The sequence below is a fragment of the Hippopotamus amphibius genome, chromosome 17 (assembly GCF_030028045.1).
Source record: "Hippopotamus amphibius kiboko isolate mHipAmp2 chromosome 17, mHipAmp2.hap2, whole genome shotgun sequence".
Classification (NCBI taxonomy): Eukaryota; Metazoa; Chordata; class Mammalia; order Artiodactyla; family Hippopotamidae; genus Hippopotamus; species Hippopotamus amphibius.
The window spans coordinates 36,780,777-36,795,103 of record NC_080202.1 but is presented as its reverse complement, the minus strand read 5'-3'; the positions used below and the strand labels follow the sequence as shown (position 1 = coordinate 36,795,103).

The following is a 14,327-nucleotide window of genomic DNA, read 5'->3' as shown; positions in this document are numbered from 1 at the left end:
CTATTCTTAGTATTTATTTGCCTATTTATTTTCTTGAGTTTCCTTAGTGTGGAAACTGGTTCTATTCATCTGTGTACTCCCAGCACCAAGTGCACTGCTTCGAGCTAAGTGTTCAAAAATGTTTGTTGAAATGAATTCCTAAAGGAAGAGTGAAACTGGGCTTGAAGAAAAAGAGAGATCTGAGATAAGACTCTGGGTGGAAGAGGGAGGTTTTGAAGAGTCAGAAATGCCTTTGGAAAGAGGGACTTGCTGGTATTATTACCCACAAGTTTGCCCTTTGCCACCTTCATCAAAAGCTTTTTTGCCATACAGATAAACTTATTTACCAAATGGAAAGAGACCCACAGACATAGAAAACAAACATTGTTGCCAAAGGGGAAGGTGGGGAGGAGAGATAAATTAGGAGTTTGGGATTAACATATACACACCAAAACAGATAACCAACAAGGACCTACTGTACAGCACAGGGAACTATACCCAATATTTTGTGACAACCTACAAGGGAAAAGAATCTGAAAAAGAGAAAAAAAATTTTTATATATACACACACACACACACACACACACACATACAGAATCACTGTGCTGTACACCTGAAACTAACACAACATTGTAAATCAACTATACTTCAATAAAAAAATATATCTCTAGGGCTTCCCTGGTGGTGCAGTGGTTAAGAATCCACCTGCCACTGCAGCAGACATGGGTTCAAGCCCTGGTCCGGGAAGATCCCACATGCCGCAGAGCAACTAAGCCCGTACACCACAACTACTGAGACTGTGCTCTAGAGCCTGTGAGCCACAACTACTGAGCCCACATGCCACAACTACTGAAGCCTGCGCGCCTGGAGCCTGTGCTCCTCAACAAGAGAAGTCACCTCAATGAGAAGTCCATGCACCACAATGAAGAGTAGCCCCCACTTGCTGCAACTAGAAGAAAGCCCACGTGCAGCAATAAAGACCCAATGAAGCCAAACTAAATTAAATAAAATACTTTTTTAATGAAAAAAATATATATATATCTCTACTAAATCACTTTGTAACCATTAAAAAGAAAAAAGAAAAAAGCTTTTTTGCCTACTCAGGAATCCTCTGAGTTCCCACAGACGTTTCTGGGCCTCCTTCAAGCCAGCTGGTACAAGCCCAGAGATGTCAGGTCTGGATTTGAGGTTTCCTAACGACCTTCCACTTCCCACAGCCTCTCCTGGTTTACCAGTACTTTCCACTTCAATAATTAAAGGAGCACCTCTACGTATACTCTCATTTATTCAACTAACTATTTTATAGATGATGGCAGAGCATTAGAGAGGTTAAGAGCCTTGCCCCAAATCACACAGCAGTAAGTGGCAGTGCCAGGATTTGAATCCTGCTGATTTAACTCCAGAATTCATGCTCTAAACATGGCACAGGAATACCTGATTTTCAGCAGCTCACAGGATAAACTTGGCAATGTTGAATTTAAGCTATGAGTAGAGCTATGTGACAAATCTGGATGTGAAAAAGCTTTTAATATATGTAGACAAAGTTCGGGATTTCCACATGAAAATATAACTTGTCCTAGAGTAGTAACAGAAAGGGTATATTCACCAAACACGAACCTATGCTGGCATTTATTTTATCTCATATTTCTATAAGGTAAGTAGTATTAATCTTGTTTTAGAGATTCCCCAGCTTTAGGGAGGCTCAAGTGCTTTGGACCCAGACCTACCTGGGTCCACATACTGACTTTACCTCCTACCAAATATGGCAAACTGGAAAAAAGATGCTCTGTAACATGGGGGTAATCTGTAAAATGGGGATAAGAATATCCACTTAAAGGGATGTTGTAAAGATTAAATCATATACAGGTGAATGCACCTAACCCAATGCCTGCCATATGGTGAGGTCTCAGTAAATGGTAACTTATTACACTAAAGCCAAAGAGATTTGGTAATCTGTTCAGAGACAGATAAGCCCTGGTCTGGGAAAAACTTACTCATAAAAATATAAATCTAAAACTTACTCATAAAAATATAAATCAACTTTATTACACCATCCAGAATTAACTATTAACATTGTTTTACTTGCTTCTTAATTTTTTTTCCATTTTTTTCACAATTCTATACAGCTCTGCTTTTACATCTTCAAAATTTGTCTTACATCATGAAAATTTTCTCAATATAAAATATAATTCCAGAAGCACAGTTTTACTGGCCTTGCCTCCTCTTCCTGGCAGCTGCCCACCGGGAGGGTTCATAGGTAGGGACCAAAGTAGGGCTAGGCATGAGCTACCTTAATGCAACCTTGGACCTGAGAGCCCAGAGGAGGGCTGGGGTGAGGGGACTAGTAAGGGTGGGGCCAGGGATTGAGACTTGGTCTTGTTGAACCTACCCTGCTCACCTTGGAGAAGCACTGAGCCAGAACCCAAGCTACATCAAAACTGCACAAGATCTGGGCAGCCCAGAACATCTCCAAGACAATCACCACATCACAGAATTGTATCTATCTCACTGCTAACAACCTTGTGCTGAACCTACAGCATGAAAATTTCACCCAGGGAAGTGACAACTTCTTGAAGGGTTAAGAAAAGAGCCTGGTGACCCAGAATTTGGCCCCCAGAGAAGAAATGGATCTGTTTCTCCCCTGGTTTTTGAGGAGCCAGTTTGGGGTCTAGCACACACCACCCTGTCCCCAGCAACATGTGAAGATTCCCTCAGCATCTGTCCTCCCAACACTTCTTGGGTGAATGAGGACTGACCCATTTTCAAGGGAGTGACTTTCCTCCCCATGTTAGCCAGGGGTGTTGGGACTGTGTGATTTCTCAGTGATTTTCTAGTGTCAGTTCTTCTCTTGAGGTCAGGAGGCCACAACCACTATCCCAGGAATTTTTTTTTCTTTTTTTTTTGCTGCATTGGGCCTTCATTGCTGCACGTGGGCTTTTCTCTAGTTGTGGCCAGCGGGGGCTACTCCTCGTTGCAGTGCACGGGCTTCTCAGTGCAGTGGCTTCTCTTGTTGAGGAGGATGGGCCCTAGATGCGTGGGCTTCAGTAGTTGTGGCTCATGGGCTCAATAGTTGTGGCTTGAGGGTTCTAGAGCACAGGCTCTGTAGTTGTGGCACACGGGCTTAGTTGCTCCATGGCATGTGGGATCCTCCCAGACCAGGGATTGAACCTATGTCCCCTGCATTGGCAGGCAGATTCGTAACCACTGTGTCACCAGGGAAGTCCCCAGGAATTCTTGGGGTTTTTTTTAAGAACTTTTATTGAGATACAATTGACATACAATAAACTGCATATATTTAAAGTGTACAATTTGATATTTTTTTCTTATTAGTAATGTATCTATGGCAATCCCAATCTCCCAATTCATCCCACAGGAATTCTTTTTGTTTTTTCAATAAATTTATTTATTTATTTATTGGCTACATTGGGTCTTTGTTGCTGCACATGGGTTTTCTCTAGTTGTGGTGAGTGGGGGCTACTCTTCATTGTGGTGCGTGGGCTCCTCATTGTGGTGGCTTTTCTTGTTGTGGAGCACAAGCTCTAGGCACACGGGCTTCAGTAGTTGTGGCACACGGGCTTAGTTGCTCCTCGGCATGTGGTATCTTCCTGGGGCAGGGATCAAACCTGTGTCCCCTGCACTGACAGGCAGATTCTTAACCACTGCCCCATGCAGGAAGTCCCCCACAGGAATTCTTAATAAATTTTTATTACTTAAGCTGAAAAAGAAAAGAAAAGGAAAGGAGGGCGGGATGGAGGGAAGGAGGGAAGGAAGGAAAGAAGATAATTTAAAATATCTGTTTATTAGGACTTCCTTGGTGGCACAGTGGCTAAGAACCCTCCTGCCAATACAGGGGACACGGGTTTGAGCCCTGGTCTGGGAAGATCACACATTCCGTGGAGCAACTAAGCCTATGTGCCACAACTACTGAGCCCACGTGCCACAACTACTGAAGCCTGCATGCCTAGAGGCCATGCTCTGCAACAAGAGAAGCTGCCACAATAAGCCCACACACTGCAAAGAGTAGCCCCCACCCGCCACAACTAGAGAAAGCCTGTGAGCAGCAATGAAGAGCCAATAGCAGCAAAAGGAAAAAAAAAAACCCACAACCTGCTTATTTCATCAAGTGAAAATATCACAATTTATTTAACCACTTACTTGCTTCCAATTTCAATAAATTTTGCAATGTACATTCTTTGAAGAGGATCTTTGCATTTCTGATTTTTTTCTTTATGATAGATTTCTATGAGTGATATTCCTGGGTCAAAGAGAATGGAGAGTTTAAAGGCTCTCAATTCCTCGAGAATGTCTGGGTCAAAGAGGACGGACCATTCAAAGTCTTTCAACAAACACTGCCAAACTGCTTTCAAGAAAGGTTCTAATTCACACTCACCAGCAGTACAGAAGTGCCTGGCTCACCTTAGCAAAAAGGACTCCGCTCTTTTGATTAGTGCAAAAAGTTGCATTTAAACTTCTATTTCTTTTTTTTTTCCTTTTATTCTTGCCTGCATCAGGTCTCAGCTGTGGCACGCTGCAGCTTTCATTACTGCACGCGAGGGCTCCAGAGCAAGTGAGCTCTGTAGTTGTGACTCCTGTGCTCAGTAGTTGCAACTCCTGTGCTCAGTAGTTGCAGCACAAGGGCTTAGTTGCCCAAGCAGCATGTGAGATCTTAGTTTCCCAACCAGGGATCGAACCTGTGTCCCCTGCATTGGAGGGCAGATTCTTAACCACAGGACCACCAGGGAAGTCCCCTATTTCTTTTTATAGTACTTGAAGATTCTTTTCTTCAACTGATATTTCTTCTACCTGCTCCCAACCTTTGCTCGGTTCTCTATCAGGGTGTTAAGTGTTTTATCCTTGGAATGTTGTTTCTACAATACAAAAATACTTAAAAAACAAACAAACAAACAACTGGTTGCTAGTCCATGACTGCTCAACATTGGCAGAGGCCCACAAAGGTGCGCTCGCCCACTAAAGAACTTACAGGGAGGAAGCCTGCCTTTACTCTTCATGGTGGAAGCCAGCCCTCCACAAATCGCTAGGGCGGGAATTGCTGCAAAGGCGTTGGTTCTCCGAGCCTGCGGAGAAACGTCTCGCGGGATCTCAGCCGCCCTTGGGGGGGAGGGGGGGGGGGGTTGGGGGGGCTGACCAGACTACAAATCCCAACATGCAACGCGCCGCAGGGCCCGAACGTACGAATGAAGGCTAAGGTCCAAGATCATGTGTCTGTCTGCGTAAGACGTCCGGCCGTCTCTCCCACGCCTTTTATTGCAGCGTTCCACCTTGGCCGCCATTTTGTGCGGGAGGTTATGGGACCTCTGAGTCCAGCCGACTCTATGGTCGAGCTCTTCAGGGATCGGCCAATCGAAAGCCAGATGCCGGAGGAAAACCCCGCCTTTACCCGCATGGAGGCGGGAACTGCCACGAAGGTCCTGTGGAGAGAGAGGAAGAAGCTGCGAAAGACCAATAAGAAAGGAGGACTCCAGGATGTTAACCAATGAGGGCGCGGGGGGATTGTGGCCAATGAGAGAGGGGGGACCCCCGGACACGTGGGTCGGGGAGCTGATCGCTGAGTCCTAGAGCTAAAGCTAGGAGGTGAGTCAGTCACCTTGAGCCGGGCGAGCGCTGTGGTCCGAGTCGGGGCAGCAGGGCAGTGGGAGTGCAGGTGACTTGGGATCGAAAGCCAGCAGTCGGCAAGGATGTGGTTGGGTTGTGTGGAGGGGCATTTGCCCCTAGGGCCAGGAAAGGCGATGGGCACCTGTAGCCTTAACAATTAATGTTAATTACCAACGGTAATGAGCGATTAACTGTCCCGGCTGAGGCGGGCCGTGGACTGCTGTGTGAAATGGGCCGGACCCTGAACGGCACCTGCTTGGTTTCTGCCTCTCCAGTCTTCCCGGGAGATCATCCTCTTTGGGCATCATTTCCCTACTGGGGCTCGGGCGTCCTTCCTTTACTTCCGATCTCCGTGACCTTCCTTTGCAGACCTGTGGCGCTGAAAGTGGTGGAGCGGGAGTTTGCGCTGTCCCTCTGACCTCTAATGTTCTGCTCAGCTGGGGCATGTTTCGAGGAAGAGCTTGGTCCAGGGAGGAAGGGTGGGGTGAAGGGGACGACCCGAAGGTCGCGACTGTAAGCAGACAACCAAGCTGTCAGTGGATTTTTTTCTTTTTTTTCCCTCTGCAGACTGAAAAAATGCAGACCACCGGGGCACTACTCATTCCTCCTGCTCTGGTAAGCTTCGGCTCCGGGGTGCTTTGCAGCGCCAGGTGTGGGAGCCATCAGTGTTCAGTGAATGCACTGAGAGAAACTTGGCATCCTGATGATGTTGCCGCTTTAGCGAAGCAGTAGGATGGATGCAGTTAACCCCTGATTATTTGGGCATGTAAACCAAGCTGTCTGGCTTTGGAATGTGGTCAGAGTCTGGATCTGACCTTTACCCCCAGTCTGACTTGGCCATAGCTAGACAGCCCATTGAAACAGTGATTCTCAACCTTGGCTGCACATTGGAATCATCTGGGGAGCTTTTAAAAATCCTGATGCCCAGGCTGCACCCTGTGGGGGTGGAATCCATGCATCTGCATTTTTTTTTAAGAATTACCCAGGTGATTCTCATGTTCAACCAAGTTTGAGAACTGCTACATTATGTTTCTTGAAACAGCTCAAGAAAGCCTTGTTACAGGAGTCTCTGCTTAGGTGACTGTTTCAGGAGCCTCACCAGGCTTACTGGCTTACTCCATTCAGGGTGACTACATTTTTAGCAAAATAAGATTTTCTCCTTCTGATGCCTTTGGTGGTCTGGCTACAAACCCTTCCTGTACTTGGTTTGATGTTAGTATGGGTTTTGTGTGTGTGTGTGTGTGTTTTGGTTTTTGTTTTTTCTTTGTTTTCCATTCTGGGATACAAATTAAGGCCTCTGCTCATAGAAGTGAACTTTGTTACCCTGTTTTAAACGGGAAGGTTGTTGCCACTGCTGACTACACCAGGGTCTCAGGACAGCTGTCTCTGGTGCAGGCATATCAAGTAGAAACAGTAATACATTAATTGACCTTGAGAAATACCTTGGACTTGTTTTATTTATAATATTTGTAGTCGTTTTTGACAGAAGCTCAGCAGTTGGGGGGGGGTTGTTTTGTTTTCTTGCCTGATTTGGAGGAATGTGTCTTTTTGATTTTATAGATTCGCTCTTGTACCAGGGGTCTGATAAGGCCTGTGTCTGCCTCCTTCCTGAGTAGGTCAGAGATCCCATCTGAACAGGTAAAGGAGAATGGGCCCTCTTAAGAATTTCCCGAGACTAGGTTCCTTCAAGTTTGTTCAGTTGCCTGTAGGCCAAAGTGGGAGGAGAGTCAGAGAATCTGTGGTGCTTTAATAGTTCTAAGCACCCCAAGGTGAGCATTGTAGGTGAGAAACTTTGCAGAAGTAAAACTGGGTTTTCGTGAAGCCCACGAAATTTCCCTAGTCCTGTCTGGAAATGGACCCTAAGAGTAATTCTAAGCACACTCTGTAGTCTGAGTGTTCTGTACTTGCTGAGCAGCTTGCCCGCAATTTGCCTGCAATTTCTGAGCTCAGGTGGGTGGGGTGAGGGGTGGAGTCACCCACCTGTCCTTGAGCCTCACTATCTCTCCTCTTCCTTTTTCCTTCCCTACTTCCCTCTCTCTCCCCCTCCTTCTAGCCTTCCTACAGCAGTGTCCCACTCCAGGTAGCCAGGCGGGAATTCCAGACCAGTGTTGTCTCCCGGGACATTGACACAGCGGCCAAGTTTATTGGCGCTGGGGCCGCCACAGTTGGTGTGGCTGGTTCAGGGGCCGGCATTGGAACAGTGTTTGGCAGCTTGATCATTGGCTATGCCAGGTAAGTTTCGAGGTGACCTAGAGCATCGCCTGTTGTAAATTGCACTTTATTTGGAGGAAGCCTTAGCAAGAGATCCTTCTAGCTTTGTGTTGATTTCATCTACCTCCTGTTTTCTCAGAATTTAAATTTATGTTTCCAAATTGGCTCACTTAAACTTACCATGTTGGTACTCCGCTTGCCTGTCCAATCCCCAGGATATATGCAAGCTACGCCCTCTCCCAGTTTCAGCACTCCCCATTCACCTAACCTACTGGAGTCCTCCACCACCACCCATGACCCATTCCCTTTTCCCTTCCTTTCCCTGTCTCTGTCTCCGGCAGGAACCCGTCTCTCAAGCAGCAGCTCTTCTCCTATGCCATTCTGGGCTTTGCCCTGTCTGAGGCTATGGGGCTCTTCTGTTTGATGGTCGCCTTCCTCATCCTCTTCGCCATGTGAGGCTCCATGGAGGTCACCTACCCACCCCTGCTGCTCTGACTCCAGGCCATGCCCGGTGCTGGAATGTGCTCAGCTTTACCATTAAACACAACGTTTCTCTAAACTCATATGCCTGCACTTCTGTCTTGGAGTGGGGCCCTTGGAAGGGGCCCTTCATTGAAAGGTAGGATGAGGAAGAGGGATTGGGTCAGCCATTGGTGATTAGGAACTCCTCAGGGCTGAGAAGTAGCACTGCCATGACTAATAACATCTCCCAGAGGAGGGAACGTGGATTTGTCTCATGATAATTGGTACTTTTTTCCCTTCAAACTTACTATAATAATGTGTGACATTTTTGAGGGGCTTAATTTGCAGCAAGCTCTTTACCAAGTGTTTTGCATTTGTTATCTCAGCAACCCTATGAATTGTAAGTGCAGTGATTATACCTGTTTTGCAAATGAGGAAACCTAGACTTAGGGAAGCAAAATAGCTTGTCCATCATCACAGAGCTGGTAAATGGCAGAACTGAGGAGTCCTCCCTCAGGCCAGCCTAAACCTATACCCACTGTGCTGTGCCATCTATTTTCATTTTGGCCACACAATTAAGGTGGCACAGATTGGGAAACTTCATCCTCCAAAATTTGTATAGCACGTTAGAGGTGAAGGTGGGCCTTCATCTGCCTGAACTTAGCTCCACTCGTAAGTTTCATTTCCATTCTCAATTCACCTTTCTTAGAGTGCCTAAATGTTCTTGAATAAAGCAGATGAGGCACATGGTCTGTATTCTTGGAGAATTTGCAATCGTAGCTTTGCTAGGGATGAGAAGGGTGATTTGGGGGCACGAACCAACTAATGAATTGCTTAGAGAGCTCCTCACAGTATCTTCCTGTGGTCTCAGTCTATGCCCAGCAGATGCTCCCTACTTGGCTGAAGTGGGACTGATAACCCAGGTGAAAGAAAGCTAAGCTGGTATATCCACAGAATGAACTCAGGGGTGCTGGTAGACATGGTCTGTCTCAAATACGGGACCCATTTTTTGAAAACCTGATACGTCAACTTATTGCGAAACTCAACTTTTTGCGAAACCAAAAAAAATTCCTAATAATTGTTAACACCTTCCAGCTGAAGGGTAACTAGTAAAGAGGGTTAAAACAAACACAAAAATGTGAGTCAATAAGAATGGATTCAATTTACATGCAATTTAAAGACAGTCATGCAGGTATTTAGGTGTTAAGCAACCTCCTAGGAGTCTTGGGGAATGCTGAAACATCAACAGAGTGGAAACAGTACTGAACAATGCCACACATTTTCAATGAATAACTTCAACATCCCTATGAAATATGTCATTCTGTAGGTAAGGAAAGTGAGGGAGACTCAGAGAGGTGAGGAATTGCTTGAAGGTCATACAGCTGGTTAGTAAAGCTGGGATTCAAACTCCAGAACCTGTTCTTATCACTGTGCTGACTCATGCCAGGTTCAGGGACATGCTCAAGGTCATTCAGCAGGCCAGGAATTTCAATCCAAGACCACCTAACAGTCACCCGTCATGGTCTTCTAGCACAGGACTGCTCACCCTGGGCGCATGTGCGGCCAGATCATTCATCGCATGGTGATGTTTAGCAGCATCCCTAGTCTCTACCCACTAGATGCCACTGGCAACCTCCCCTCCCCCAGCTGTGACAACCAGTTGCCAAATGTCAGATATTAATAATGTCTCCTAGCTGAGGGGCAAAATCACTCCCAGTTGAGAACTATTGTTCTACTGTAACCTGCTGCTTGTCCTCTTAGCCTCTTCACCTTAAGTAACTCAAGACTGTCCACAGCAACCCACTGACAGAACTTGAAACAGAGCCCAGGAATCTCAGAACCAGAGAGTAGGAATCAGACCGAGGTTGAAGGGGCAGCTGAATCACCAAGGGAGCCATGGATTAACTGCTAATGCTGATACGCTAATGAAATGCCATAACCTTTTGGGATGTCAGGCTGGCATCCTTGCCAGGTCACTACCTTCTGGTGCTAATCAAGGAGCAGCCCCCAGGGAAGATGGTTGCCTGTTCCTTCTTGTGAAGCTCCAAGAACCTATTTTTTCCCAAGGGGCTGGTAAGAATGTCCCTTCCTCATGGGTTCCAAACAGATTTGGAATTGCTGGGCTTTCAAATCCAAATTAGCAGGGTTGGGAATGTGCTTGGTGGGCCCATGGAAAGCTAGAGTCAAGAGAGAATGTGCCAAAAAAAAAAAAAGAGAGAATGTGCAGGCAGGCTTCCCTGGTGGCACAGTGGTTAAGAATCTGCCTGCCAATGCAGGGGACACGGGTTTGAGCCCTGTTCTGGGAAGATCCCATGTGCCATGGAGCAAGTAAGCCTGTGAGCCACAACTACTGAGCCCATGCTCCACAACTACTGAAGCCCACGCGCCTAGAGCTGATGCTCTGCAACAAGAGAAGCCACCACAATGAGAAGCCTGCACACCGAAATGAAGAGTAGCCCCCGCTCTCCACAACTACAGAAAGCCTGCGCACAGCAACAAAGACCCAATGCAGCCAATAAATAAAAATAAATTAATTTTTTTTAAAAAAGAGAGAATGTGTGGGACTTCTCTCGTGGTCCAGTGGCTAAGAGTCTGCACTCGCAATGCAGGGGGCCCAGGTGTGATCTCTGGTCAGGGAACTAGATCCCACATGCATGCTGCAACTAAGGAGCCCTTGAGCCACAGCTGAGACCCAGCACAACCTAAATAAATAAATATTGTTTTAAAAAGATATATTGAGATATGTAATGAAATAACACATAATACATGTATTATTAAATTTTTTTAAAGTTGCTATTATAATCAGAAGCCTCAAAATACTCAGTCCAAGTTCTGATTTTTCTTTTTAGCCCCCAGTTTATGACCTGTGTGGGAACTCTTCATCTATTCCTGGCATTGAGCCCAAGAAAAAAGGCTAGGCCCTGGAGGGGAAGGACTGCTCCAGACAGCAGTAGGACACAGGACCTTGGGGAAGGGGAGAAGGAGCTTCATGTTGTGTCTATTTAGAGAGGGTTGAGGCACAGTTGTGACCTGAACTCCAGGATACTTGCTGGCCTCTGTCCTGGGGGAGAGTGCTTGCCAGGTTGCCATAAGCAAGGTGCTACCAAACTTTGCTGCACTAAGAGATGGCTCAATGTAGTCCAGTGTGCTGGGAAGGAGAGAGAGGCTTGGATGCAACCAACTGCTTGGTTGTGTCATCCATCCCCAGAGGCCACGGGGGTGGTTCCTGAAGGCATACACTTGCCCTCTGGCCAAGCTACTAGGGAAAAGCAGCCAGGTGTTGCTTTGAAAAAAAGTCAGTGAGCACTAGACTAAGCAAAGCAATTCACAAAGTTCTGCTAGCCTCTCCCTGGTCCCTCCTCTTCCCAGTTTAGAGGCCTTCTGGAGTTCTCTTGGGAGTTGGTGAGCTGGTCCTTCAAGCAGCTGCAGCCCTTCATGCCTTGAGTTGACAATTCTTTGTACAAGGTTAGCCAGCCCTTAGGAAAAAAAGAGGCCTTTCTGAGGAAGAGGAGATGAAAAATTTTTTTTTAATAATTTATTTGGCTGCACCGCGTCTTAGTTGCAGCAAGCAGGATATTTTAGTTTCAGTATGTGGGATCTAGCTCCCTGACCTGGGATGGAACCTGGGCCCCCTGCATTGGGAGCTCAGAGTCTTAGCCATTGGACCACCAGGGAAGTCCCAAAGAGGTGAAATCTTAAAGATCCATGGCTGGGGAAGGGCAACTGGCTATCATGTCTTCACTTCCATTCTGTTCACCATTTCTGCAATACTCACTGAATGTCAGGTCCTGGGGATACAAGATAGGTGCTCCACACTTACTGCTCTAGAGGACATCATATGTAGTAGCTAGACAGATGAGTAAACAAACCACTAAAATAAAAAGCAGTATGTGCTATAATAAAGGTATGAATTACTTCAGAGGATGGAGTAAATAAAAATGACTAATTAATAATAGTATTAATAATATGCCTGGGGGTGTGAAGGCTTGGCCGACAAAGTAATATTACAGCCAGCCTTGAAGGTGAGCAAGAATAATGAGTTAATAATTATCAAACACTTACTCTGGCCAGGTATTGTGCACATTCATTATCACGTTATCTCTTCTTTATAGCTACTATTATTTTATCAATGTTACTGATGAGGAATAGAAGCTTAGAGAGTTTAAATAACTAGGATTTTCCTGAATAAAGGGAAAGAGTATTCCAGGTAGAGAAAATATGAGCACTGGCCCAGAGGAGAGAAGGTACATGGGCAAGTGAGGTGCCAATTATTTGGACAGTACTTACCACTTTGCAAAACACTTCTAGAAATGCCACACTTGATCCTCAGAAAAACCCTGAGAGGTAGTAATTATCACTGTTCTATGGATGCAGAAATAGGGTCAAAGAGGATATTTGCAGAATGGTACATATCAAAGGTTGAGCCTTGGACCTCCCTGGTGGCACAGTGGATAAGACTCTGCCTGCCAATGCAGGGGACACAGGTTTGATCCCTGGTCTGAGAAGATCCCACATGCTGTGGAGCAACTAAGCTCATGCTCTGGGGCCCACACGCCACAACTACTGAGTCTGTGCTCTAGAGCCCATGAGCCACAACTAATGAGCCCATGAGCCACAACTAATGAGCCCATGCTCCACAACTACTGAAGCCTGCACACCTAGAGCCCATGCTCCACCACAAGAGAAGCCACATACCACAACAAAGAGTAGTCCCAGCTTGCCACAACTAGAGAAAGCCCGCACGCAGCAACAAAGACCCAACACAGCACCCCCCCCCAAAAAAGGTTGAACTTCTTTCTGCTGGATCTAAGGTAAATGTTTTTCTGTTCATTGTCCCATCACTAATGGACCTTGTACCTGAAAACAATGGTCCATTAATAAAGAAGGGACCCACTGAGGAGTTCTCTCACCCCATGGGCCACCTGTGGGCCTCTGCAGTCTGTAGCCATGGAGAAGCTATGGAGTAGTGTTTTTCTTTGTGTGAAATTACCCAGCAAGTTGACCTTTGACCATCTTACTAGGTAAATAATGCCCAAGAAAAATTCTGGAATCCTTAAAAAAATGAATGAAATATGTAGTCTGAATAGGCAATAGATGCACAGCACAACATTTAAAAGGTACAAGTGTGTGTGTGTGTATGTATGTATTGCCCCATCCTGTCTGCAATCAAACCATCAAGAGGCAACCACTGTTACCACTTTCATGTGTATCCTTATAGAGTGGTGAAACACTATACCAACAAAACATGAAATCTGTATAAAATATTGTACCCATTCATTTGGCTTTATGTTTAGTACCTAAGCTGTGACAGGCCCCGTGCTGCATTCATAGATAATACATGATCTAGAGTTCCAAGAATGGGGAATGAGAGGCGGGGGTGGAAGCAACAGGTACCAAAGGACTGTAATTAGTACAAAGTACAATGTGATAAGTGTGGGAGAGTTCCAAGCTGTGATAGTATCACACAGTGGTCAGAATGTTTTCTCTGGAGACAGATTTGGCTTACTCACACTGTGACCCGTGTTTAAGTGACTGAACCTCTGTAAGCCTCTCTTTTTCCATCTATCAGAATGGACTAACAGTACTTACTTCATAGGTTTGCTGAAAGGAATGACATACAAAGCGCTTGGCACATATTAGGCACTCAATAAACGTTAACTAAAAAACCACTATTTTAGCTCTCAATAAATGCTGGCTATTATCATTCAACTCCACAGTTTCTTGTTGGAAAATACACAGAGCTGTGAACACAGGACTTTTTTTTTTTAATTATATATTTATTTATTGGCGGCATTGGGTCTTCATTGCTGCGCGTGGGCTTTCTGTAGTTGCCACGAGTAGGGGCTACTCTTCGTTGTGGTACGCAGGCTTCTCATTGCAGTGGCTTCTCTTGTAGGGCACGGGCTCTAGGTGCCTGGGCTTCAGGAGTTGTGGCACGTGAGCTCAATAGTTGTGGCTCATGGGCTCTAGAGCGCAGGCTCAGTAGTTGTGGTGCAGGGGCTTAGGCATGTGGGATCTTCCCTGACCAGGGCTCCAACGGGAGTCCCCTGCATTTGCAGGCG

At 46.0% G+C, this 14,327-nt stretch overlaps 1 protein-coding gene across 2 annotated transcripts; it reads left to right on the top strand.

The window, feature by feature from the left end:
• Positions 1–5,449: 5,449 nt before the first annotated feature.
• On the top strand, positions 5,450–8,362 carry ATP5MC1 (ATP synthase membrane subunit c locus 1). Of its 2 annotated transcripts, none has more exons than XM_057717197.1 (5): positions 5,450–5,571; positions 6,160–6,207; positions 7,153–7,230; positions 7,646–7,824; positions 8,145–8,362. In XM_057717197.1, exons 2-5 carry the CDS (start codon positions 6,169–6,171, stop codon positions 8,257–8,259), a joined length of 411 nt encoding a protein of 136 aa, XP_057573180.1. In that variant the 5' UTR covers positions 5,450–5,571; positions 6,160–6,168; the 3' UTR covers positions 8,260–8,362. The 2 variants fall into 2 exon arrangements, with proteins under 2 accessions (XP_057573180.1, XP_057573181.1); XM_057717198.1 differs by having other exon boundaries at positions 5,518–5,641.
• The last annotated feature ends 5,965 nt before the right edge of the window (positions 8,363–14,327 follow it).